The following is a 25712-nucleotide window of genomic DNA, read 5'->3' as shown; positions in this document are numbered from 1 at the left end:
GCGTGCTTCAAACGCTGGGAGCCCCGAGGTGACAGGGACCTGGAGAAGCGGGAGGCTGTGTCTCAGCTGTGGGGCCGGGTGGAAAGTCTGCTGTGACCTAAACGCGCAGAGAATCGGAAGAAGCTGTGTGTGTCAGTTGGGCCTCTTGCGGCCGCAAGTGACAGAAACTCAAATCAAAGCTGTTTAACCAAAAAAAGGCTTCATGGGGAAATGGAACCAACGTTTTGGCCATATCCAGAGACCAAAAGTTCCATTCAGGCGAGCGTGGTGGCCTGTGATCCTAGCACTGTGGGAGGCTGAAACAGGAGGGTCATGCGTTCTAGCCCAGCCTGGGCAACTTATTACCTTAGCAAGACCTTGTCTCAAAATTTAAAAACAGAAAAAAGGGCCAGGAATGCAGCTCAGTGCAGAGGCTCCTAGGGTTAATCCCCAGTACTGGAAAAAATAAAGTCCACTCCTAGGCTTTCACCATGTAGGGACAAAGGGGACCGCTGGTGCATCTGTACCTCTGCAGGGAAAAAAAAAACAAAAAAAACCTGGGTGTGATAGTGCATGCCTGTAATCCCAGCTGCTTGGGAGGCTGAGGCAGGAGGATCATGAGTTCAAGGCCAGCCTAGGCAATTTAGTGAGACCCTGTCTCAAAATTTTAAGAAGGATTGGGGATGTAGCTCAGTGGTAGGCAACTTGCCTAGCATCCACAAGGGCTTGGGCTTCATCCTCAGTACTCCAAGTTGGGGAGAGGGGCTGTAAATGGAATCAGACAGTAATTAACCTTGGAAGACAACTTCCTGCTCTTTGCTTTTGAATGGACCTGTAACTTGTTTTGTTGATGGGTCACCTGGCAGGAGCTGAGGGGTGCCTGGCCATCTCCTTCCTAGGGACCACAGAACAGAACCTATTCCTAGGACTGTTGGTGTTTTCCACCCTAAGCCCTCAAAACTGGAAGGTGGCTGTGACTGGGGTGGAGGGCAGGGTTTGGGCTCTCAGTGTCCACTTCCCCATGTGGCTCAGCTCTCTGCCCTCCTCGTGTGTTTCCTTCTGCCCTCACTTAGGGCTGTGGCTGTGATTTACATCAACACCTGCCCTTTCCCCAACATATCTGGTATCTCCTTCCCCTGGCTCAGAATAGGTCATTGTGCAAACAGAGCATATGTGCTTGAGATGTGGAAGAGGAAGCCAAGGACAGGAACCCGCCAGGGCAGCAGAGCAGTGTGTGCCAGAGCAGATGCCCCCAAGGGGCCTGTTGCTCCAGGTCAGCAGGGCAAAGTATTAGGCCAGCTTCAGGAAGTGAGTGGTCAGAGGACACATCACAGCAGGCCAGGGAGTCGCTCCTTTGCAGAGTCCTGGAGGAGACCGGGTATAGAAACAGCATGTACAGGTGGGGTTGGCCAGGGGATCTATGAGTCTGTTGAGTCCCAGATGTAGCACCTTACACAGGACAGGGCTCAATTCTTTGGCTGGTGACTTGTCAATGCCATGACACTGTCTTGTGGCTCAGTACTTCTAGGTGTCCACTTGGCCCATCTCTCTCCCACAAGCTTTTGACAGAGAGTATGTACCTAGTTCTTCTGCTCACCCCTTATTGGCCAGAACACAGTCAGATGATCATACATAGCTGCAAGGGAGGCTGGGAAATGTCTTTGGTAAGCTGTGTACTTAAATGAATATCCAGGGTTCTACAGAGAATAGGAATTAGGGTGACTGATAGCAGGCAGATTGTCAAGTCTCTTTGGGCCTCAGTTTCCTCATCTATAGTGCCTCTCTTGAGGGAGTTGTGAGAGTTAAATGAGTTACCAAGCATATAAACAGTGCAGTGCATGTAACCAAAGCTCACATGTCTGCTGTTCTTATTTTTATTACTTAGAAGATCCTGGACAGAATGCCCTGCCACTGTGCTGGCACACAGTGCTGTCCCCACTATTGCTCTTATTACCAACCATCTTGTGCACCACACAGCTCTCCATCCTGAAGGAGAGCTGGCCCTGGGTGACTGTCCCCACACTGCCCCTGCACTGCCTGCTGTTCTTGTGTCCCCTTAGCCTGTGAGCAGATGGCCTGGCCCTGTGGCCTGATGCCAGCTCAGCTGCAGGAAGTGCCTAATCCGTCTCGTGTGGCTTCACAAATGGACTGCTCTGTGGTGCTCAGCCCCCAGCATGGGATAGAGTCCAGAATGGCAGGGTGGCCGCAGGACAACCTGTTCCTTCTCAGTGTAGGTCGGGAGCTCTGGCCTGGGCCCAGTGGGGCTAGGTGCAGAGGGAGTGTGGCCCAACCTTCAGGACTCTAAAGGAAGCCCAGGGGGCCCTGTACCTCATCCCCTCCCTGGACCACACCCCATGTCAGGTCCCCAGCCTGCCCCAAACCCATCAGTGAGGGTTGGGGGGGAGCAGAGGATGATTGGCCTCATGCCCTCCCCTGAGGTAGCCTGGGAGACTTCTAGAAATTTCTCCCCCAGACCCTGTGGGGCAGTAGGCTGTCTCGGCCCACCAATTGAGCAATGAGCCCGAGTTGTCCATATGGCTGCCCAGTGAAGCCAGAAACCCAGAGAATCCCGGGAGCATGGAATCAGGGTCCCAGCATGGCACTGAGGAGTGGGCCAGGTCCTGAGCCTCCAGAAGGGGTTGGTGGGAGGTAGGCTGGTGACTAAGGAGGGAGGACACTGCTTGGGCACATCCTGTGGAGGGGCAGAAATGGCCTGGGCATGACCCCAGGCCTGTCCTTGGGCTTCCCTTGTCCTGAAGCCATGGAGCAGGGACCCTTGGGGGTTTCTCCTATCAGCCCAGTGCACCTGTGCTTACTATGTGCCCTCACCCACTTCCACCAGGCAGACACCAAGTCAAGATGGAGGACAGACAGAAAACAAAATAAAACAGGGGAATACCTTCAGACCAGCACTCTAGGAGGTTGAGGCAGGAAGAGTGCAAGTTTGAGTCCCACTTGGGCAACTTAGCGACTTAGCAAGACCCTGTCTCAAAATTAAAAATAAAAATAGGGCTCAGGATATAGATGAGTGTGAAGGCCCTGGGTTGAATCCCTAGTACTGCAAAGAATAAAAAGAAAAAGAAAACCTTCAGAGCTACTTTGGGGTAAAATCATCAAGGTGAACAATATGATGCTGTGAATATTTTTTAAACAAAAATTAATACTCCAAACTTTCTACAGGCCTACATACACACCCCTCAGTACACTTATGTTTCAAATCCAAGGATTCAACTTGACTTTCTCTTGCCATTTTCCCTGAACAGTACAGCTGCATAGTGTTTGCACTGTCCAGGGTATGATATATTGTGTGGAAATGATCTAAACTAAGTTGATGGTGTTTGTAGGCTATATGCAATTACAAGGCCATTTTGCATGAGGGGCTTGGGGATCCTTGGACTTGTTGCCCTCTGGGGTCCTGGAACCAGCTTGGAGAGGCCAGTAGGTCAGATCTGGGTCATAGGTGGGCTGAACAGGCTGATAGCCCTTGGTAGCCCTGTGCCAGACTAGAAGACTCGAAAGGACTCAATCCTGAGGAGGAGCTCCCAGAAAAGCTGAGCATGGTGACACACACCTGTAACCCCAGCACTCAGGAGGCTAATTCAGGAGGATCGCTATGAGTTCAAGGCCAGCCTGGGCTACAGAGTGAGTTCAAGGCCAGCCTGGATTACATAGCGAGATTCTATCTCCAAAAACCAAAAACAAAAAGGTCCCAGAAACCAGGTCTGAGCCTAGCGAAGGGAACCCCACCATGCACTGACACAACCCCTCTTTTCCACCCCAGGTTGAGAATTACAACTCGGACCCTCTTGTCTACCATGGAGGGTTGAAAGTGTCCTTTTGCACCCAGCTGCTGAATGCCGTGTCGAGGGTGGAGCGGGGGATGCCCAAGCTGACCCTGCCCTTCCTGCTGCTCCAGGGCTCCGATGACCACCTGTGTGACAACAAAGGGGCCTACTTGCTCATGGATGGGGCCAAGAGCCAGGACAAGACACTCAAGGTGAGTGACCACCCTCCTGGGCATCCCTGGCCACCTCCCCAGCCTGCAGGGTCCCCTGCTGGGACCAGCAGGGTGCAGCTGGCAGGCAGACACAAGGATCCTGGGGCTGAGCATGCTGCCCTTAGCTGGTCATTTCGCATGCCTGAGGCTCAGGGTAGAAACAGAACTTCAGAAAATGGCACAGGGAAGAAAAGGACACACAGCCCGGGGACTGGGCAAACGAATCTCCCCAGACAGTGTCACATCTGATCCCTGAGGATGCATGGGAGCCCAGCACCCTCTGCAGCAGCTTGGGGCAGGTGGGCGCTGAGCAGCCAGGCAGAGCGGCCCCGGAGAAGTTGACTTCCTCTCTGGGTCTGAGCAGCAAGTGACAAGTTCTGGGGATGACGACAGGAGGGTAGGCAGCGAGACCCCGTGGGACACTGTGCCGTCACTCAGGCTAAAAGGAGGTTGTTTGGCCTGGGGTGAGCACAGGAAGGTGGTACTGGGACCTTGTGACGAAGGATCCAGCATGCTGGACAACAGGACAGAGGTGTCTGAAAAATAAAAGCAGGGCTAGGCTGTAGCTCAGAGGCAGAGTGGTAGGGATGCACTGGGTTTCTTCCCCAGCAGCACATGCACACGCGTGTGCACATGCACATGCCAGAACTGCCCCACAGCCTGGCCATTGCACTCCTAGGTGTACATCCAAAGGAAAAGACTCCTAGCGTGCTGTTCACAGTGACCAAGAAATGGAACCAACCCGGTGTCTGCTGACAGGTGTCTGGATAAAGGAAACATGCACACCCACAGCAGGATCCTGCTCTGCCATAAGAACAAATATTTGCGGCTCCATGGAGAAGCACAGGGGGCGTCATGTTGAGTGACATCAGCCAGGCACAGAAAGGCAGATTCTTGTGTCATAGTCTCTCTCCCGGTCACTGAGACACAGTGCCAACACCTGAAAATTCAAGGAGAAGAGGCTCATCTTGACTCATGTTTCAGTCCACAGTCGCCTGGCTCAAAGGCAGGGTGGCCTGGCCCAGGGCCTGGCGGAGGAGAGCCACTGATGGCATGGTGGACAGGAAGCAGAGAGAGAAGGAAGGAGCCAGAGAGGGAGATGGGCCCTTCCAGGGCACACCCCAAGGCCTGCCTCCTGGAGCCAGGCCCCGCCTTCCAACAGCCAGGCAGCTATGAGCTCCCATAATCCAGTCACCAACTGAAGGCTCCACTCTAAGCACCAGGGGTTCTGGGGGCCCTCTAAATGTAATCTGCAACACGGTGTTTTCTCACATGTGGGAGCTAAAAAGCTGATCTTGAGGCAGTAGAGTGGTTCTGGGGCCAGGCAGGGTTGGAGGGAGAAGGCTGAAGAGATCTGGGTATCAGGTACAAAGTCCAGTTGGCAGAAGCAGTAGGTTCTAGTGCTCTGAATCACGGAGCTGCAGGTAATGATGTCATGTAGATTTCCAAATAGCTGGAAGAGAGAAATTATGAGTTTTCTCACCACAAAGAAATAATAGATCTTTGAGGTGATCCATGTGCTAATCTAAAAACAGTAGGGGCCATATCTCAGTGTAGGGTGCTTGCCCTGCATGTACACAGCCCTGGGTTCCTTTCTCAGCACCCCAGAAAGAGCCCTGAAGGATGAGCCCTGGGGTCTGAGCTTTCGAGAAGGAGCAGCCCACGGTGCCCTGTTCTAAGCTGGGTCATCCTGGCAGGGACAGAGCTGAGGACTAGCAAGGGCTCCACCCTGAGAAACTTGAATGCCGATGGCCACTAGGCAGTGAGCGCGCAGAAAGGTCAGGCTGGAGACAGGAGCCTAGGATCACCCACACCAGAAGAGGCTTCAAGGCCCAGGGCTGGAGGAAGTTGCTAGTGAGACCAGCGGAGCAGTCCCCCAAGGTCACCAAGGTGGCAGGAGCCACTTGTAAGTGGGACAGAAACCAGGTGAGGATAAAGCCGCAGTGTTGCTGGAAGGCGAGAAGCCAAACAGCATGCAAACATCAAGGGACCGCCAGCCTGGCACAAGCAGGTCACACAGACCCTGCCACAGACAGCTGCTGGGGACCAGGGAGAGTCCAAGGTGGCTTGAGATGTGTTACCCCAGCTGGGCACATTGGAGCACGTCTATAGTCACAGCTGCTCAGGAGGCTGAGGCAGGAGGATCCCTTGAGTCCAAGAGTTCAAGATCAGCCCAGACAACATAAGGAGACCCTGTCTGAAAACAGAATGGGGGGTGTGGGCCCTGTGGTGACGGGAGGTGAATGCCACGTGCTCAGGGCACAAGGAGAGGGCCTGGGAATCATCCCTTTCCCTGTCCGAGTCCCCCACAGCCCCTGATGTACACAGCCCTGACTCTGCCTCTCCCACTTGCAGGTTTACGAAGGCGCCTACCACATGCTTCACAAGGAGCTGCCCGAAGTGACCAATTCCGTCTTCCATGAGATAAACATGTGGTTCTCTCAAAGGACAGCTGAAACAGGAGCCAGGTGCCCGCCCTGAGCCGGGGCTGGGCGACCCTCACGCCTGGGGCCTGGGCCGAGGGAAGCAGGCGACAGAGGAGGGTGGAGCCAAACAGGAAATCGGGAATCAGAGTCCCTAACACAATTTACTTTAAACAAAAAAGAGACATTCTTGTCATATATAATGCTAGCAGCCACTGGATCTACCTTGAGGGGTGGACACTTCGACACTTTATACGGGAGGAGGAGGAGAGGAAGAGGGAGAGGAGAGAGGTACGAGCATTTCTCCATGGAGGGAACGTGGTGCGATGTCCTTTAAAAAGCGCACACAGCCTTAGCCCGCCTCTCCCAGTCCCACAGGTGCCCAGGACCCTGTGTCCAGGATGCCAGCCTGCAATAATGAGAAGAACCTCCACCTGCCCCTACTGCGCTCCGCCCCAGTGCCCCCTCTGACTGGCCATGGCCTGTGGCCTTGCTCTGGCAGGTGATGAGGTGGCCTGTGTCCCCACCAAGGTCGCCCGTGACCCTGTCAGCCCCAGGGTGGTTGTGGCCAGGCTGCAGGGAGTGCTCACCCATGAGAGAGCGCTGGGCCTGGAGCCTTCCCTCGGCCCCAGGGCTGCTGCTTCCTGGTGCTGTGAGATGAGAGGGAACGAAGCGAGACTGTCTGATACCCACGAATGTCCTCACCAGTTTGGCTGGGAGGGCCTTGGAGCTGAGCAGCAGCCTAGGGGTGGAGGACCTGGTCCAGCCTGGCCTTCCCTTCCCTTTTCCTTCCCTTAGGGGCCCAGTACTGCCTGGAGTCACCGTTCTGGCCCCACAGCTACCTCTGGTGGCAGCAGGAGGGAAGTGGCCCAGCATGCTAGGCCACCCAGCCAGGGCAGAGACCAGTGAGCCACCCTTTCCAGATAAGGCCCAAGCCTGGCCACCCTCTCAGGTGCCAACCCCAGCCTGGCCCTGCCCCTGGCCTCACTTAGCGCCAGCAATAAGAGGGGACCCGGCCCACCTGCCCTGGGCACCCTCACTTCGGCAGTCCTCTGTGAGGCTACCGAAACTCACCGGGCCCCTCCCCATCCCTGGAGTGACAGTCCCAAGTGGGCCACCCTGTTGTAGGCAGTGATCGTCACCTGCCTGGGCTGTGGGTGTGCCCTGCCCTGGGAGGGTCCACCTGCTCCATCAGACCCAGCCGCTGGCAGCCTAGTGATAGTTTCTGCCATCTGTAGCCTGCCAGGCACCCCAGGCTCTGGTCTGTGACTCACCCAGGGCTCACTGTCCCCAGGCCTGGATACTGTGGCCTGCTCCAGAGGCGTGACAGCAGTGTCCCTTCCCAAAGGGACGAGGCTGTGTAATGACCACAGTCCAGAGATGCATGAACTGAAGGGATGTCACTCCTGAAGTCCAAGAGTGAGGGGGATTTGCTTATGTGGGCTCTGGTCAGATGCACATGCTTAGCTCCTGTGTGTCTGGCTACAGAATCATTAATGTGATGGGGGATGCAAAATTGGGACCGTCAAGGGGACGAGACGTGGACATGCCACATCCATGGCCAACTTGACCCCTGCCTGACTCGCCCCTTGGAGCCCTCTGGAGCCCAGTGTCCCGCCTGTCTTTGGGAGGCTGGCCGGCCTTGACTCTGCCCAGCCAAGCCAGGCCATTGCAGGGAGCGAGGGGTCCGGTGACCAGGCAATGGAAGGCGGAGGCCAGAAGAGGCAGTGGGACCCGGGCTGGACCCTGGGCCCTGGCACCAGTGTGGATGCTGCTCCTTCCCCTCAGCACAGAGGCAATGTGAGTCCTCTTTGGAAACGGGTTCCAGATCTGACAATCTTTTTAGGAAAAGAGGCCTCCCACAGGTAGCGGGGGTCACAGCTCCCAGGTTCCAGGGCCTCGGCACCATGGGCTCCAGGGTGCGTGGCGTACGGCTCATACTTTTCTTTCTCTCGCCCATGCTAACATGAACCTACTAAGATCACAATGATTTTCCAAGCAATTCACCAATCTTATTGTCACTACAGCTCGGCCACAGCCCTACACATATGCTATTTGTGGGGAATGCGTGTATCAGCTTAGACCTATTAAAGGAATCAGTGTACGCCACAGCTAATCCTAATAAACCAGATGTTTTTGGAGTGATGGCTGTGTCTGTCTGTTGCCGTGGGTCTGATCCCATAGACAAATGCTCCTTCGGACAGAACTGCAGGCCCTTCTCCTGGGGCCTGCCAAGCCCTACCCAGACCGGGCCCAGGCCCGATACAAACCCTGCCTGGTGCAGTGTGGATGAATCCTGGTTCCTCCCCACAACAGGGCCCCTCCAGGTCCTCACAGTGTGGGGTGGAACCAGCCTGGAAGGCAGGGCTCGCTGGACTCTACTTGTCCACGTGGGGGTGTGCTCCCTCCCAAGGAACACAGCCTGTCCCCAAAATACAGTACCTGTGTGATGGGGCCAGGAGGGGCAGGAGAAGGAGCAGTGAATGAGGGAGTGAGAGAAGGAAGGAAGGAAGGAAGGAAGGAGCGAAGGGGCAAACTCTTGAGGGAAGAGAGGGAATGAATGAGTGAGTGGGGGTGGGCTGCACACCCAGGTTGGGCTTCAGGGCCCAAAACCTGCACCACCGCCCAGGCCCCCCTCCAAGGGCTGTGCTGGGCTCTGCAGCTGTGATCTGTGTTTCTGAGCCCCGTGGGTATGGTGGGGTCCTGCTGGGGGCTGGTGGAGGCAGCGGGCCTGTGCCACCTCCATGCCCCCCAAACAAAGACAGCCAGCGCCCATGTCCTTCCTGCACATTCATGACTCAGCAGCCCCCTGGCACCCAGCTGTGCCAGGTACCCGGCCAGGCTCAGAGAGGGTTGGTGGCCAGGGTAGGGGACCGTGAGCTCCCACCCCAGGCCAGCATCAGGGCTCTGGTGGCAGCAGCCCGGCCTGGAGCCACAGCTCCCCAGCCACTGATGGCAAGGAGGAGGTGGGCAGAGGGGCAGGAAACAGGCCTCCAGCAGCACCTGACTGGGAACAATGGCATCATGGGGGACCAGCACCACGTTGAGAGCTGTCACCACAGACAAGGCCACCTCACAGGGTAGTGGCTCTAGGCTCTCTCCTTCCCTGGTCACTCTCCTAGAGGCCCTCTTGGTCCTTTGCCCTGGGGTCTTGAGCACACTGGCTTCAGCCCATGGTCCAACACGGCTGGTCCAGCTCCAGACACTTCGCCCTCATTCTGGCTGACAGACAGAGAAGAAAGGAAAGTGTCCGGCACACATCTTTCAAGGGATACAGCAGATCCCAGAAATTGCATCTAGGGTTTCTGCTCATATCTAGAGTCGACAGGCATGGCTTAGGCCAAGGCGGCGCCGGGAAAGGAGCCTGAGCCAGCAGAAAACCGAGGGGCGGCATTCAGCTATCAGGGAGCACAGGTTGCTGTGGGGCCAGGGTGCAGTGTGCAAGTCATCCAGGGCACAGCAGGGCTTCCTGGAGGAGCTGGGCTCCGATAGCTGTGGGAAGAGCAGAGGCCTGGCTCTGACAGCGTGTGGCAGAGGGGACACCAAAGCCACAGTGGAGGCGAAAGCAGTAGGATTGGTAACAGCTAAGCCTGAGTCTGAGGAGGAAGAGAAAGCCAGGTCTCCATGTGCCTGGGTGGCGTGGGCTCTGCCCTAGAAGTGTGGGAATTCACAGGGCTACAGGGCCTCTTGTTACGCTGTAGGTGGCGGGTGGCGCTGATCCCTCTAGATAGATGAGTAAGCTGAGGCTGGCAGGGCCAGCACTGCCTGAGGGACCTTCCCAGCCTGAGGACAGGGACAGTATCCCGTAGAAGTCCCCACCCCAGACCAGTGGACGGCAAAGCAGGACACACCCAGGCTGAGCTCCCAGACTGCAGAGCACGGGGAGGACGCCTGTGCTTCTACCCAACCCCACCGGAAGATCTGGTTCAGGGGCTATGCTGAAGGAAGATGGGACAGCAGCTGCCCGGCCACAGTACAAAACCAGAGGCCCAAACACAGAAGAGTCCCCAGCAGTTTCATAAGAGCCTCACTAGATGACACAAAAAGTGGTTAAAATGCAAAGGGCCGGGGTGTAGTTGTGGTCAGCATGTGGGAGACCTTGGGCTCTAGCACCGGGGTGTGGGGGGGAGGAAGGGGGAGGGGAGGGGGGAGAGAGAGAGAGAGAGAGGGAGGAAAGAATCTCTTCTCACTGAGGGTGGAGCACCTCCTTGTAGCCCCAGCTACTTGGGGGGCTGGGACAGGAGGACCACTTGGGCCTGGGCGCATCTCAAGACAACAACCAAGATCTGCATCGAAACCACCCTCACCTTGGACCAGGGGTTCAGCAGCATCAGGGCACAGGGCAGGCCTGGCCCTGGAGTGCGGAAGCCAGGAGAGGGTCCCCTCGGGGTCCTGTAGAAAGGTGTCCGGCACAGCCCATTTTCTCGTAGTGAGAACTTTCTGCTCAGGGAAATGCCAGAGTGCCTGGCCTCTCACTCCCAGCTGCTACCTCTGGTGCCTCAGCCCTGCTTTCGTTCCTCAGCCTGTTTCCTGAGAGGGACCTGGAGTTATACAGGAGTTTTCCAGGCAGAGGAAATCATATGCAAAGACTGTGTCACCTTTTCTTTTCCCTGAGTGAGGGGTCTAATTCAAGATGGGTAAAAAAGTAAATTCCTATTTTTTATTTACTTAGTTTGTGGTTTTCTGTTTTGATTTTTGTTTTGGGACAGGGTCTTGCTATGTAGCCCAGGCTGGCCTCGAACATGTGACAATCCTCCTGCTGCAGCCTCCTGAGTACTGGGATCACAGGCGTGTGCCACCACACCTGGCTTTATGGACCTTTTAAATGGAGCAGGGTCTACACCATGAAGTCCCATGGCTTCATGCTGCACCTGCCACTGCTGGGAGGGAGGCAGTCCACCTTACCTTCACCCAACACCATTTTTAAACCTTCCTCGTTTGTCTTTATTCAACTCAGTTGTTTTTCTACCTATGAAAAATTTGCAGGTATCTTGAGGTGGATCAGAATACCTATATTCTTTTCCAATAAAATAAATAATGAAAAGATTTTTTATTTATTCAACAATACTTTTTTTCCCTCAGAAGCAGGAATGAATGATGCTAAACAAGGGCCGGGTAGGGGCGTGTGTGGTAAGTCCAGAGCCACACCAGAGAAGCCAAACCAATGATGAGTGATGTGTCACAGTGGCTGGAGAACGCTGTCCCTGCCCACCTGAGGTGGTGACTCAGGGCTGACCATCCCTGAACACAGGCCCACTGGGCCACTTGGCACGTCTCCCTTCCCTAATGCTGTCCTCAGCCTGCGAAGACACAGATGGGTCTGGCAGCTGGACACGCCAGTTCATCGGTCCCCTGTCCCCATGGAAAGAAACCCACGATCAGTTAACGCTTTTTCCTGATATTTAAATCTCCCTTCCTGACCTGGCACATCCAAGGTGAGCATGGCCTGAGCTGGGACCTGGGGCCTGTAGATCGCTAGCCTGGTTTATATCTGCCAGGGCCACCAGAATGAGGTTCCAAAAACGCAAGTCAGTCGGGTCTGACAAACATGCCGGGGTCTGTGTCACAGGGTGCTGGCTGAGGCTCCTGGGTAGGAACTCAGTGAGAACTAGGCCAGAAGCAGGTCCTCACAGCCCCACCCCACCAGCGAGCGGCAGAGCCACCGTAAGAACTCTGCCGGCTGCTGCCTGGGGTGTGGCCATCAGACCCTCCTGTCTCATCCCATCTCAGGCCGCTACAGGTCGCCGGCCCCTCCCATCTAGCTACACACGCATCACCCTCCTCCCAGCCGGTCACCGCAGAGCCTGCACCTTTCCCCATGCCACCAACACACGGGGCAAACTGTCCGCACAGGCTGGGAGACACCGGAGACTGGGAGCTGTGGGAGAGTGTGGGGTGAGCCACTGCCCAAAGACAGAGTGGACACTGAGCATGGAGACATGGGCCTGCCATCAATCCAGCACTCTGGGAAGATGAGGCAGGATTGCAAGTTCATGCCCAGCATGTGAAACACAGCAAAATTGAAAATCTTACTTTTAAATTTTTGGTTTTTTGAGACAGGGTCTCACTATGTATTCCAGGTTGGCCTCAAACTTGCAGAGTCCTCCTGCCTCAGCCTCCTGAGTGCTGGGATTACAGGTGTATGCCACCACAGTTGGCCAGCAAAATAAAAAGGGCTGGGGATGTGCCTCAGTCCAGAGGCCTTGGGTTCAGACCCCAGCAGTGAGAAAAATAAAAGGAGAGAAGATCCCAAGGAGGCCTCAGGCCCATTAGGGGCAGTGAGGTAGGGAGAACAGGGCATTGGGCCAGGCTGAGTCAGAGGCCAAATGCCCAGGTCTGCCAACCTCTGCTAGCCACCCAACCACCCCTTACTACCTGAGGGGGTGGCCGAGGGAAAGCCAGGGCCACCCACCCAAGGTTCTCGTGTCCTCTGTCCCCCAAGCTGCACCCAACACAGACTCAGGGCACAGTGAACACAAGCTTTATTGCCACGTGAAGGCGCAGCCCCTCCTGCTGGCCGTACCTGCTAGCCAGTGCTGAGCTGGCCAGGGCCCACAGGCGGGAGGCGGGAATGGGGCGCTCCCCGCCCAGTTCCCTGAGTCGTGCTTGGCCAGGGCTTGGCCGGCTTGGGCATTTCGGGAGGAGGCTTGTCCCAAGGAGACCCCAGGGGTCCCCAGGGACACACTGGGCAAGGAGTCCTCTCCACCCGGGGATGCATGTGTGAGAGGCAGGAACAGCTGCACACATGTGCGCGTGCACACAAGCACATGAATGCACACCCCGGGGCTTAGCAGTCCAGGCCAATGGACACCAGCAGGTCCTCCAGGACCCGCAGCCGCTGCTGCGCTTCCTCAATGGCACTGTAGGTCTGTACCGTGCTAGCCACGTGGAAGCGGATGTCGTCCACCAGCGGAATGGAGTCTGTCTCCTGCCGGGCTGCCACAGCTGCCGCCTCCTCCCTCACCGCCTCGGCAAAGTCCTCACGCTCCACAAGCTGGGGACAGGAGGGCTCAGTGCGCAGCAGCGCCTCAGTCCCCGGCCCTGGGCTGGGCACAGCCTACCTTCTCAATGATCTTGGCCATGTACTCGGTGCACTGGTCCTCCAGCCGCGCCAGGCGGAACAGCTTGGCTACGCGCCACACGCCCACCACGCTGTCTTCATCCAGCAGCTGTGCCAGGCTGCGGCCACACAGCCGCTTCAGGCCGGGCAGCAGGTACATGTCGGCCACGCTCAGCACGTCATAGGCCGCCTCAGGGGACAGCTGGGGCAGAAGGGTGGGGGTGCACCCCAAGGTCAGCCAGGGCTCCCTTCAACCAGCCCCCAGCGGGATCCTTGTGCCAGAGGGGTAGCAGAGCCCCAGGCCCGTAGGTGTGGGCCTAGGCTCAGACCTGCTGGCTGTGGGACCCTGGGCAGCTCTTTGGGGCTCTATGCCTGAGTTTCCTTGGCTGGGAGGCCAGAGACTCATCTGCCTCTGGCAAAGGCTGTTAAGAGAACTACTGGAGGGGACCCTGCCAAGGGTGGGGCATGGCTCTGACACAGACAGGTGAGGGACACCACTGCCCCCCTTCTACAAGAGGCCAGGGACATCCTGAGGCCAGATGCCAGGAGGTTGCCCCTCCCCACCTTGACACACAGGAACCGGTGGTGCAATCTCGCGGCTTTTAGAAAGGAAACCCCTTGCCCTGCCTTCCCCTTCCTCCCGAAGCATGACCATGCGTCCGACATTGCTCCCAGCCCGCACCTCGGTGTGGTCACTGTACACATAGTAGAGCACGTGGGTGAAGACCTCGGGCGAGATGCCATGCAGGGTGACAGCCGGGGGCCCCCCTGAGGCCTCGGGCTGCTCACTCTCTCGGAAGTGGTCGTCCAGTAGGGCCCGGAAGTAGTCACTGCGGCCACAGAAGAAGGCCTGGGGGAGGCCGGATTGAGGAAGTGCCAGGGCCAGGGTCTGGCCCTGAGGAGCCAGCCCAGGGCCCAGGGCAGTAGGGAGGGGACGGGCACCTTGTGGCAGAAGAAGCTGCAACCAGCCACACGGAAGCAGATGTCCGGGCAGCTGTTGAAGGCATCGGGGCAAGGGAAGGGCAGCTCCCCCAGGTCACCCTGGGAAGGAGAGGTGACCCAGTCAAGTCTGCTCACCAGAGAGAGGGGCACAGCCAGGGTCACCCAAGGACTGGAGCCCCACCCTGCACTCACACGAAGCTCAGGGGGCAGGGCACAGTCAGCTAGCAGCGCCATGTCTTCCCGCAGCTGTGGGTCGGTGGCCGGGGGCTCGATGGTCAGCACCTTCACACACGTGCCCGGCTTGGACGCCACTGCGGGTCAACAACATCCTCAGGGAGGAAGTTGGCCCCACCCGGCCCAGCCATGGCCCTCACCCTGGGGCCCTGCACACACCAAACTCAGAAACCTTCTCGCATTTGGCTTCCAGGTCACTGAGCAGGTCCCACAGCTGGCACTGCTTAGCCAGGCGCTCACAGTCGCTGACATGCTCCACGCCAATGTCCAGGTGGCCTGGGGGTAGTGCATGGCATCAGGCCAGTGAGAAGGGGCTTCCTAGATGTCATCACCCACCTACCCCAGCCACCTTGGTCTCCCCATCCGGAAGGCCCCGGGGACAGAAGGAGGCTGAGTTTCAGGTGGGATTGGCTCTCCCACCACCCTGCAAGGTGATCCCAGAGGCAGCTGCCACCTCCCCACACTTCAGAGACAGCAGTTCAGGAGACAGGCCCCCCAGGGCCCCCCCTCCCCGCCCTGGCACGGGCATCACCTGTGTACAGGTACTGCAGCAGGGCCCCGAAGGCCACGGGGTTGATCTGCAGGCAGAGACAGCCAGGAAGTCAGAGGCAGCCGCCGGCACGACCCCCGCTGTCCCAGACAGTAGGTGTCTGTCACCCTGAGGGACACACCAGGGGGTGCCTGAGGACCACCATGCTCTTGCCCTTCCACTTGGTGTCAAGCATGTTGGCAAAGTAGGTGCTGCGGGCGCCCAGGATGCACCGGTGTGCCCGGAACCGCTTTCCATGCACCACGAAGACCACGTCGCTGTGGATGCCCTGCTCCAGGAGCCTGGGGACAGCGGAGGGGGAGCTGTGCCTGCGTTCACTGAGCCCTCAGGCACTGCTGCCTGTGCACACCCATGGCGGACCCCCCCCCAGCCCTCCTCGCCTCTCACCGCTGCAAGAAGTCGTCGTAGTAGTCATGCCTCCTACAGGAGGCCGTGACCTGCCTGTAATCACGCAGCGCCCGGCGGATGGCATCACTCAGGGCCCCATAGAGGCAGCGCTCACCATCGAAGGTGTTGGCCTCACAGCGGGCTCCTAGGGTGTGGGGTCAGTGGTCAGCGGGCCAGGCCTGCGGCCAGGGAGGGCCCAGTGGTTCCCAATCTCCCGCCTCTTGTCTCAGCTCCCCACACCAGGGCCCAAAGCCCAGAAACCTCTTCCCAGATACCTCAGGTTAGCCTACCCCCAGCATCCCTCCGAGGCAGAGGAACGAGGGCACTGTGTGCACCCACACGTGCATGCACACAGGCGCACGCACCCGCACACACCGGGGACCCTCTCACCGTTGGCCAGGAGGTAGAGCACCAGCTCCTCATGCCCGCACAAGCAGGCATAATACCTGAGTGCAAAGGAAGGAAAGACAGGAGGCAGCTGTCGGTGGGGCAGACCCCCCCCACCCCCAGACCCAGACCCCAACCCCACACTCACAGTGGGGTGCTGTCCCACTTGTCCCGCACATTCACCTCCACGTCACGCTGCTCCAGCAGGTACCTGGGTGGCAAGGTCAGAGCCGGGGTCAGAAGGTCCCCAGGAGCCGGGCAAGGGAGGATGCACCTCACCAAGGAAGCAAAGGCACTGTTCGGGACACTGGCACTACCCCACCCCCGGGCCAGGGGGCTGGGATTTGGGCCTTTCAGCACTGGGGACAGCAAGGGATGAGGCTCCTCCTCCAGCCAGAGCCTGGGCAGTGGCTGCAAATGGCAGGGAACCACTAAGATGCTGCTAGGGAGAAGGAGACAGATCAAGAGAGCAGAAGCCAAGAGGCGGTGCTGGTGGGGTGCAGGAGACTGGGTCAGGCTAGGTGAGCTGTCGCAGGGGTGGGGTGTCACGGGGGGCGGGCAGCCCAGGGAGCCTTCTGCGGCTGCGGCCGGAGAGCTGAGCGGCCCTGGAGTTGGAAGAGCCCAGGGCGGCTTCGGAGCCCGGGAGGCCCCTGGGGAGGCTGAAGTGGGGTCTGGCCGGGAATAGGCAGGCAGGGAGAGGTGGAGTGCGCGGGGCTCCCAGCGCTCCAGGGCCGTGGGGCGGCGACCCTGGCCAGGTTTGCGGCGGCAGCGGCAGAGCCTCCGTATTGCCGCCCCCACCCAGCGGCCCCGGCCCCTCCGGGTCCTCACCGCACGCGGCCCACGTCCCCCTTCTTGCAGCTGGTGAACAGGTCGCTGGTGTCCATGGCGCGGCCGCTCGGACCAGAGCCGAGCGACCTCGAGCTGCGAGGCGGACCCGGCCGGATGTAAACACGCGCTGAGACACCGCCCGCCCGACCCCAGCACCGCCCCGCTCAGCTTGGCTCTGCAGCGGCGCCTGGCGCCCGGAGGACCGAGCCCACCCCAGGAACGATCCAGCCCAGCCTGAGGACCCGAGCTCGCCTGCTCGAAGGATCGACCCCGCCCGCTCCAGGATGGATCGGCTCCTATCCTAGGACCAGGCCCCCCTGCCCCACACCCAGCAAGAACGAGTCAGAGGCGCGGTGCCCGGGTCCGGGCGGGTTTAATGGGTCCGGAGCGGGCGCGTGGCGGGGTGGGGTGGCGGGCAGGTCACCCGCGTCCCAAGCGTCACAGGTGCGTGTCCTCCTCAAACACATCCGAGTCCTCGGGGTCGCGCTTGCCCCCCATGAGCGCGCTCCAGCTGCCTGGTCCATTGAGCGCCCCGCCGTTCAGGCTTGGCTGCTTTTCCTGCATCTCCGACTGGCTGTCGCTGGCCACGTCCAGCGTGGGGTTGTCGTGGCAGCCGTTCTCCACAAAGCGCAGCTCCTCGCCATGCGACTGTGGGGACAGGGCGCGGGGCTGCACTTGGGGGGCTGGACCCTGTGCCCCAACCAGAGCAGCTGCAGGCCCAGGAAAGCCTGATCCAGGGTCCCCAGGGCATCAGATGCAAGGTCTGCAGAGTGACTGCTTAATGATCCTTTGCACCAAGAAGTCCCTGCAGCCTCCCAAACATCTTCTGGTCCCTCCCACTGGCCCCTGATCCAGACAGCAGGGGCCCTGACAGCCGCGCTGCCCCCTCTTCCTGCACGGCCTCCTCTAGCTCCCCATGGATGTGGCCAGCACCCCCTCACTTTGCACCTCAGGCACCCTTGGGGCCAGCAGCAGGGCCTGCCGATGCGCCCAGGACCTTTGCTCCCTCTCGGGGCTCCTGTCCAGCCCTAGCCCTGCCCAGGCTCACCACGTGCTTGAGCTTGGGCAGCCGGCGCTGCCAGCAGTTGTAGAGCAGCCCCAGCACAATGATGATGAAGCAGATGACACCGATGATCACCAGCACCACAAAGAGCGTCCCATAGTCGCTGCGCACCTGGGTGGCCTTCGCCTGGCAGCTGCTGGTCGTAGAGTAGTTCTGGATTCCGATCTAGGGTGGGAGAGGCTGGCCCTCAGTGGTGGGCTCCTCAGGTGCTCAGGGTGGCTCCCGGTGCTCTTGGGGCTGGAACCTGTGCTCCCCGAGGGTTGCTCTCTACCCTGTCTCCATCTTGTCCACCCAGGGACGCCTCCAAGCTTCATCCCATGGCCACCTTCCCAGGCCCTGACATCCCCACCATGGCCTCTGCAGAGTGCGTGGCTGTGGCTCTGGTCTCGGAGACTGGTCTCCTTCAGCTAGTCACTGTCCACCTAGATGCAGACCCTCACCCACTCCCTTCCAGTTAAGAGGGAGCTGGGGACAGCTGTGAGCCCTATGCCTCCCGAGTCAGGTCTGAGGTGTGGCTCCCACCCTGGGATGGGCTGAGGGTTCCAGCATTGCTGTGGCCACCATGTACCCCTTGGCTTACACTGCCTGGATGGAGCTAGGATGCACCATGCTGGCCTCCCAGGATCCTCCTGTGCCTCTGGAATCCTCACTGATGCCCTGTGGCGCTCCACCACTGCCCCACCCCTGTGTTAGGCCTGGTGTCTCCCGAGGGCTGCAGCAACCCGGGGCTGGACAGCAGCAGGAGGTTCTGATGCAGAGTCCTGGGCTACTGGGTGCCTCTAAGGCCATGGCTTCCTTGACCAGCACTTTTCTCTGGTCTAAAGTTAACAAGGGTCTGTTTTTCTTGCTAAAGTCACCACCAATACCTTTGCTAAATCATCCACTCTGCACTTCCAGAAACCCAGCATGACCTCTGTCCAGACAGTCTGGGCTGAGTGTCCTGGAGGGCAGGGCAAGAAGCAGGCAGGCCTGTGCACACCCCCGCCAGTGCCTGTGAGCCAGTCACCCCTGTGTGCGCCAGCTCCACACAGCAGCACTCAGAGGGTGCCTTCTAAGCCTCATGACCCCGTGAGACCCTAGAGGACAGATGAAGTGAGGCCCTGTGGGCACAGCCACCCTGCTCCCATCCCTGTGACAGCCAAGGTGGTGGCCTGGGGTCAAGCACTGCATAGCCGAAAGGTTGAGGAAGAGTGACAGCAGGTCAGTGTGGCCCGCTGGTATGACAGGCATCTTGGTGGACACTGTGGCAGTCCCTCAGAGCGCATGAGCAGTGCAAAGTCCTAAGTTCAGCAGAGTGGTGCAGCCTGTCCTACCCTGGCCTGTGTGCTCCCAGCTTCCCCACCCAGGTCTCCTCGTTTTGCAGCCTGTGCCCCTGCTGCCCACCCTGCTCAGGCCCCACTGAGGACTTGGCCACTGCCTTTCGGGGGACTTGGCTGACATCTCAGTGGGCACCTTGTGGGCACTCTGGTTCCTATAACCTTCGTGGTGTTTCTCCCACGTCCCTCCTGTCCTGACAGCCTCCCCCACCACGGCCAGCTCCTCTCCATCCCAGCCTATGCAAGCACTGCATGGTTACAGTGTCCCCTGCCCCATCTCCCCTACAAGGCCGAGACGGCTACCCAGAACATGAGTTCCCAGAGGGCTGTGTGCTCCCAGGCTCGCCTGGTTCCGCATTCTCACCTCCTCCAGACTCCTGCGGATGTCACCCAGCATGGAAAGGACATCTTGGGTGGGCACCACCCCTGGGGGCAGAGACACTGGCATCAGCACAGCCGTGGCCCTGCCTGGGGCCTCCATGGATCTCCAGGCCTCACCCACCCGCCTCCCAGCTCTGATGACATGGGGTCCTCAGGGTACATGGGCCCCCACCCCATCTCCACCATCTGCTGTGACCCTGGTGGGCACCTCTGAGCCTTCTCACCCATGTGCCCACTGTCCGCTCCTGCTCCAGGGCCACCCCCCCACCGGGACCTCCTCCAGTCAGTGCCTGGGGGCCCTCTGCGTCCCTGCTCACCCTGGTCGCCCACCAGTGTCATCAGGAGGTGCTGTTCCTTCTCGCTGGGCTTGCTCAGGGAGATGTGCCAGTCTCCATGGTGGCCGCGGCGGTGGCGGGGTAGCACCTCCTCCACCAAGGCCAGGAGCCGCAGCCCCCTGTGCTGCCGGAACACCTCCTGCAAGGCAGGGACAGTGGCTCTGGACCCCTCTCCTCCCACCTGGCCCACTCTACCCTTGCCCGGGGCCAAAGGACCTTTGGGCTATTCGGAGGAGCTCTGGGGACCAGCTGGGGGCTGCGATCTCGCCACTGGTGGGAACCCCAAAATGCACCCTGCTGACCACTCCTTGCTCAGAGTCTGACATGAGGAAGGCATGGGGCCAGCCAAGAGATACTGCTGAGCAAGGGGACAAATACTCATGCACAGTGGTGACAAGATGAGGATGCGGGTTTGTGGCCGTCACTTTGTGCCTGGCATGAACTGTGTGGCACAGGAAAGGGGACCACACACGTGCACAGACAACACCGGGGCACGGGGGAGTTGGTGGGTACAGGTAGTTCCCTGGCACCACAGACACACCCTGGTGTGGCCAGCGCTGTTACCGTGGTGACCCAAAGAGCAACCCCAGAGAGGGCTCCAGACTGGAGCATGAGAAGCAAGAGGAGACTTCTTTCCAGTCTCACACTCACCTGGACCACTTAACTGTTCTTCCCAGGTGCACCCGTAATTACACAATTAAAACACAAATGGGAGCCTGGCCCAGGACAGGAACTCAGGGCGTGGCAGGAACTAGGACTCAGCCTCTTGTCCACAGGACAGCCCCCATTTGTCCCTCCTGTGCCCCTTCTGGGAAGCAACGCTCCTTGGTCCTGCAGCTACTGCCCCTGACTCCCCTCCACAGCCCTCCCTGCCTGTCCACACATGCAGGCTCCTGGGCCCCAGCCACACTTCTCCCAGCTGCTTGGCTCACCCATGGGTGCTGCACCAGGGCCGAGAGCCAGGGCTGCCAGGAGGCCATGGGCATCTCACCAGGCCATGGCACAGCGTCTCCTGCCACTCCCAACCTCTTCACAGCTGCAGCCCAGGCCAAAGAGCGGTTCCTGATTGTCATGCCAACCTAAAGGCTGGCAGGGTGACTGAGGTGCTGGATCCGTGATTCTGGTTACCATGGTGAGTGCAGGTGTGAGCTCAGGCCTTGGCATTCACTGGCCTCCAGCGCAATGCGGTTTTAACGTGGAGCCCAAGGGGCAGTCACTCTGAAGCCAGAGAGCCTGCAGCTCCCGCCAGGTTCCTGCTTTCCCTGGGGATGGGGCCGGCCACACACACCCAGGCCAGGGTGCAAGCACTGGGTTCCAGTGCCCCCATCCTGCTGCAGGGCTCTCCTCTACCCTTGCACAGGTTCCGCATCTCCCTGGGTAGAGATTCTGCCCAGCTCACACCCACGGGGTCCGATGACAATAGCTGTCACACCACTTGTGAGACAGGAAAACTGAATGTCTGTGGCAAAGGGGAAAAGCCCTGGCTCTGGAATCTAGTAAGTCGATTGCAGTCCTGGTTCTGCCATCTATCAGCTCTGTGACTGTCAGCACAGTACCATACCTCTCTGAACTTGTTTCCCCATCTGAAAATGGGGACAATTGTCTTAACACCCTGGTCCTACTGGGAAGATTAAAAGAAAAGTACCTGGGGCTGTATTTTAGCCAGGTGTGGTGGTGCACACCTGTAATCCCAGAACTTTGAGAGGCTGAAGCAGGAAGACCACAAGTTCAGGCCTAGACTTGGCAACTTAGTGAATTAGTAAGACACTGTCTCAAAACAAAAATGAACACTAAAAAAGGGCTGGGAGTATATCACAGTGTGAAGCCCCTGGGTTCAACCCCTAGTGGAAAGGTAAGGTAAGGTAAGGAAGAAAAATACCTATTCACAAGTGCTAGGACAGTTGGAAAAGGAAGAACAGGTCTCAACTCATACTTCACTAAAAGTCCAAAGCATGGACATCCAGGCCATGAGCACTCCTGCAATGGATCTTGGTTTCTAAACACCTTTCCTCATGAAAAGCAACCAGAGCTCCTTGCACAGATGGCCTGTTCCAGGCCTGGGCCAGGAAAGGACGAGGTGGTCAGCTCTGCTTCTGTGCCATGTCTGGATGACCAGGGTTTAAGGACCATGAACGCCCTCATTCTTCTCCTCCTCCTGTGCCTCTCTCTGTGGTGCTGGGCAAAGGCTCAGGTCCCTGCATCTCAGCTAGGGTTCTCTTTTGCCTCTGGAGTTCCCAGGTGATAGCTCTGAATGCTCCACTCTATCTTTCAGCTTCCTCTTCTGGATTCTCCGCAGCTCTCTTCCAGTTTCCTGCGATCTCAAGTAAATGGAAGTTGGCAAGTCTGCATTGCATTTGCAGAGTTTGAGGATCAAATCCCTGTGCCATACTTGTAGTTGCTAAAGCTTTCCTCAAGACACTGTTGACAGTTCTGTCTTCTTCTGTTTGTTTTTTTTTTCCCTTGGGGGGTTTTTGTTTTTTTAGTACTAGGACTCGAACTCAGGGCCTTTTGCTTGCTAGGCAGGTGCTGTGCCACTGAGCTACATCCCAAGTTCTGTCTTTTTCTGAAGATACAGCCTCTGCATAACCCCCCTTTTTTCCACACATTATTTCTGTTCTTTTCAAATATATCAAGATCATCAAACACAAAGAAAGGCTGGGAACTTAGCAAACTAAAGGAGATTAGAGACATGAGAGCTAAATGCAGGCATGGTCCTCAGTGATATCCTGCACCACAAACAGGAGAGCAGCTGCAAAATATTTATTGGAACCACTGGCAAAATCTCAAATAATGAAGCGGGTAGATCAAATCAAAAATTTGCACTAATGTTAATCCCTGATTTTGATCATTGTATTGTGGTTACCTAAAGGATATTGTTTGTTTTTTGGTACACAGGGATTGAACTTGGGACCTTATGCTTTCGAGGCAGGTGACAGCACCACTGAGCTAAATCCCCTGCACCTAAAGGCATGTGCTTTTTCTGAGCTAATGTATTTAGGGTGGGCCAAAAGGGAATGATGCCTTCAGCTTTTCCCAAATGGTTTGAAAAAAGGCTGGTAAATCAAGCTAAAGTGAATGTGGAATTTGTACTATTCTTTCTATAAATTTGAAATTATATCAAAATACATTTACAGAAAAGAATCCAAGAAAATTTAAGACATTTTTTACATAAATAAAGGCAGAGCCAGGGATTTAGCTCAGTGGCACCACACCTGCCTCACAAGCACAAGGTCCTGAGTTTGATCCCCGATACTGCAAAAAAATAATAAATAAATAAATAAAGGCAGAGATATCCTTGCAGGAAGAGCTACTAAAGGACAGTGTTAGAGTTTGGATCTTAAGAGTCTCTCGGAGGCCAGGTCCTACTAAAGGCTTGGTCCCACCCAGGGTGTATGGGGAGTTGGCAGAGCCTTTAAGATATGGAATCTTGGGCCAGGGATTTAGCTCAGTGCTTCTGCCACCTGCCTTTAAAGCGCAAGGTCCTGAGTTCAATCCCCGGTACAAAAAATATATATATATATGGAACCTACTGGGAGGAATTCATGTCACTGGATGTCCCCGGGGGATGTAAAGGTCCCAGCTCAGTTCTCTCTTCACTTCCTGGCTGCTGTGAGGTGAGCAGCCTCCTCTACCACCATGCCCAACATGATGAGTGCCCTGGCTATGGCCCTCTAAGCACTGACCTCTGAAATGAGGATCCAAAACACATTTTTTCTCCTTTATAAGTCACTTGTCTCAGGCACTTTGTCACAGTAATGGGAAGTTGACCAACATAGAAAATAGGTACTGAGAAGTAGGATTCTTGCCGTGACTATACTCAACAATGTGGTTCAACAGCCTTTGGAACTGGATTATGGGAAGTGTTTGGGAAAGGTTGAGGAGTGGGCTAGACTAAGCCTGGAGTGCTGTGAGTGGAGCTCAGTGGGTGATTCTGGAAGGTGCTCAGAAGACCAGAATGCAGATATGAATGCAGACAGTAAAGTCTATGCTGATGAGGTTTCAGGTGGGAATGGGGACTTTGCCAGTAACTGGAGTAGAGGCCTTCATGTTACATGGCAAAGAGCTTGTCTACATTTGGACGATGCCTTCAGACTTGGTGGAGGCTAAGTTTAAACATTATAGACTAACTAATCTGGTGGAGCAAAATTCTAGGTGGTATTCAGGCATTGGCATGGGTATTGCTGGCTGCTTTTAGCCACATTTATGTGAATGGAAATTTAGCAGAGCAGAAAGATTTCAAAAAACTTCAGTTTGGTCAGAAAAGGAGGGCACTTAAAGTTGGGCCAGAGTGTGTGGAGACTAGTGCCATTAAAAAAAGAACCAAACACTTTGCACCAAGACAAAGGAAAGATGCCTTGAGGGCATCTCAGGAATCAACAAGACCTCATCTATCAACACATAGAGCAGCTTGAGAATTGTTGGCCCAGGATTTCATTTCCCTGTGTTCAGCTGTCCGGTCTCTTTGAGACCACAGCTGCCATGGTACAAGGGGGCCCAGTGACTGCCTCTGCTGGCAGCAGATCTTGTGTCATGTGCATGGTGCAGGTTTTACAAGCCTGCTGAATGCAAGAGTTGTGGGGTCACACAGGCATCCAACGAGCTTTCAGGGGAAGGCCTGGGAGGCCTGGCAGTGTGGGAGTGTCAGAGTCCCAGGAAATGACCCCTGAGAGACCAATACGTAAGGCTGTGAGAGTGAAGCTGGAGCTGCAGTGGAGACCCCAGGAAGATAAAGATGCCGTAATCCAAGAGTGTGCAAAGCCAGCCCGAGAGTGTGCCATGGGGGCTGCAGCCATTGAGGATGTAGGGGTGGAGCTGCCTAAAACCTAGGGGAACACATGAGGGCCATGTGCACCAAATGTTGAACACAGCTGCAGGATTTAGTGTTTGCCCTGCTGGGCTTTGGTCTTCCTTTGGTCTGGCTCTGCCTTGCTGTTTTGCTTGTCCTCTCTTCTAGAATGGGGATGTTCCCACTCTATCGTCACATGCTAGAAGTATGGAACTTTCTGACTTTTACAGGGGCTTCCAGCAGAATGTGCTTTTCACCTCTGAGAAGACTCTGGCTTTGGACTCTTGAGCAATGCTGGAACTGGACTGAATGCATTTGACATTGTGAGATGGACATGAGTCTTTGAGGGTTGGGGCAGAATATGATAATTTAGATCTTCAATGTCCCCCAAAGGCCACATGCTAAAGACTGTGTGGCCAGCCTGGGGCGCTAGTGGGAGGTAAGGGAACCTGAGAGGGGCTGGTAGAAAGAAGCTACATCCTTGGGGTATGTCATTCGGGGAGATCGGGCTCCAGGCTCTCCTCCTTCTCTCTCTGCTCCCATGTCAGGGTGGCTTCCTCTGTTCTTGCTCCACACCATGGTGAGCTGCTTTGCCACAGTTCCAATGCAGATGGCTGACCAGGTGTGACCAGATGCTGAAGCCACAAACCCATAAGCCAGACCAAACTTCCTCTTGGCAAGCTATTATCTCAGGTATTTTGTCACACTGACAGGAAGCTGACTAGTACTACTGCAGAAAGCAGGAAGCTCAACCAGAAGAAGAAGCAGAGATATGCGAAGGTCTTGTCAAAAAGAAACAAATAAATATATTGATAGAGTGGAACAGACATTGGCTGCTGATAATAGTGACTGGTGATCAACACCACTCATTATCAGGAAAACACAAATCAAAACCCAAGGAGATGCAGCCACACACTTGTTAGGATGGTGAAGATGCAGAGAGACTGTGACCCTAGTGCTGTGCCCATGTGAATGGAAGATGGGGCAGCCAGTGTGGAAAACAGCATGGAGGGTCCTCAAAGAAACAGAAATGGATCTGGTTCT

General features: G+C 56.9%; 3 protein-coding genes across 25 annotated transcripts in view; 1 reads left to right on the top strand and 2 right to left on the bottom strand.

Annotated features, from left to right (window-relative positions):
* The window catches only part of Mgll (monoglyceride lipase), a 178019-nt gene extending 169479 nt beyond the window's left edge, over nt 1–8540 (top strand). For 8 of the 17 annotated variants that reach the window (XM_087196974.1, XM_004875281.4, XM_013069487.3 and 5 more), the window contains 2 exons: nt 3761–3976; nt 6332–8540. In XM_087196974.1, the coding sequence (XP_087053100.1) occupies nt 3761–3976; nt 6332–6457 (342 nt within the window). In that variant the 3' untranslated portion in view covers nt 6458–8540. The remainder of the gene's footprint in view (nt 1–3760; nt 3977–6331) is intronic. The other 9 variants (XM_021252502.2, XM_004875279.4, XM_087196976.1 and 6 more) reach the window with 2 other exon arrangements.
* Nucleotides 8541–12864: 4324 nt separating this feature from the next.
* On the bottom strand, nt 12865–16944 carry Abtb1 (ankyrin repeat and BTB domain containing 1). 6 transcript variants are annotated; one of them, XM_004875273.3, is made up of 12 exons: nt 16788–16944; nt 16108–16170; nt 15963–16018; nt 15573–15717; nt 15307–15466; nt 15168–15213; nt 14795–14911; nt 14594–14712; nt 14402–14500; nt 14142–14309; nt 13461–13661; nt 12865–13393 (listed from the first exon to the last, which is right to left on the bottom strand). In XM_004875273.3, exons 1-12 carry the CDS (start codon nt 16841–16843, stop codon nt 13187–13189), a joined length of 1437 nt encoding a protein of 478 aa, XP_004875330.1. In that variant the 5' UTR covers nt 16844–16944; the 3' UTR covers nt 12865–13186. The 6 variants fall into 6 exon arrangements, with proteins under 6 accessions (XP_004875330.1, XP_004875333.2, XP_004875331.1 ...); XM_004875276.4 differs by having other exon boundaries at nt 15863–16018; nt 16788–16915; XM_004875274.3 differs by having other exon boundaries at nt 15938–16018; nt 16788–16915.
* A 199-nt stretch (nt 16945–17143) lies between these two features.
* The window catches only part of Podxl2 (podocalyxin like 2), a 40117-nt gene continuing 31548 nt past the window's right edge, over nt 17144–25712 (bottom strand). For both annotated transcript variants that reach the window (XM_087196969.1, XM_087196970.1), the window contains exons 5-8: nt 19865–20021; nt 19531–19592; nt 17836–18015; nt 17144–17435 (exon numbers count right to left, since the gene is read on the bottom strand). In XM_087196969.1, the coding sequence (XP_087053095.1) occupies nt 17226–17435; nt 17836–18015; nt 19531–19592; nt 19865–20021 (609 nt within the window). In that variant the 3' untranslated portion in view covers nt 17144–17225. The remainder of the gene's footprint in view (nt 17436–17835; nt 18016–19530; nt 19593–19864; nt 20022–25712) is intronic.

The sequence above is a fragment of the Heterocephalus glaber genome, unplaced genomic scaffold (genome assembly GCF_053883595.1).
Source record: "Heterocephalus glaber isolate CG9 unplaced genomic scaffold, H.glaber_assembly_v1.0 deba00001645, whole genome shotgun sequence".
Classification (NCBI taxonomy): domain Eukaryota; kingdom Metazoa; phylum Chordata; class Mammalia; order Rodentia; family Bathyergidae; genus Heterocephalus; species Heterocephalus glaber.
Note: the sequence above shows the minus strand (reverse complement) of the source record. Positions and strands in the feature narration are given on the sequence as shown.

Bases quoted from the DNA above. Each gene is read 5' to 3' on its own strand.
- Abtb1 (XM_004875276.4), bottom strand. From the start codon at position 16,138: ATGTGCGGGACAAGTGGGACAGCACCCCACT. The intron at 15,214-15,306 runs GTGTGTCCCTCA...CTCTGCCTGCAG, and splicing joins TGGTCCTCAGGCACCCCCTG to ATCAACCCCGTGGCCTTCGG. The intron at 14,310-14,401 runs GTGCCCGTCCCC...GGCCTCCCCCAG, and splicing joins GCAGCTTCTTCTGCCACAAG to GCCTTCTTCTGTGGCCGCAG.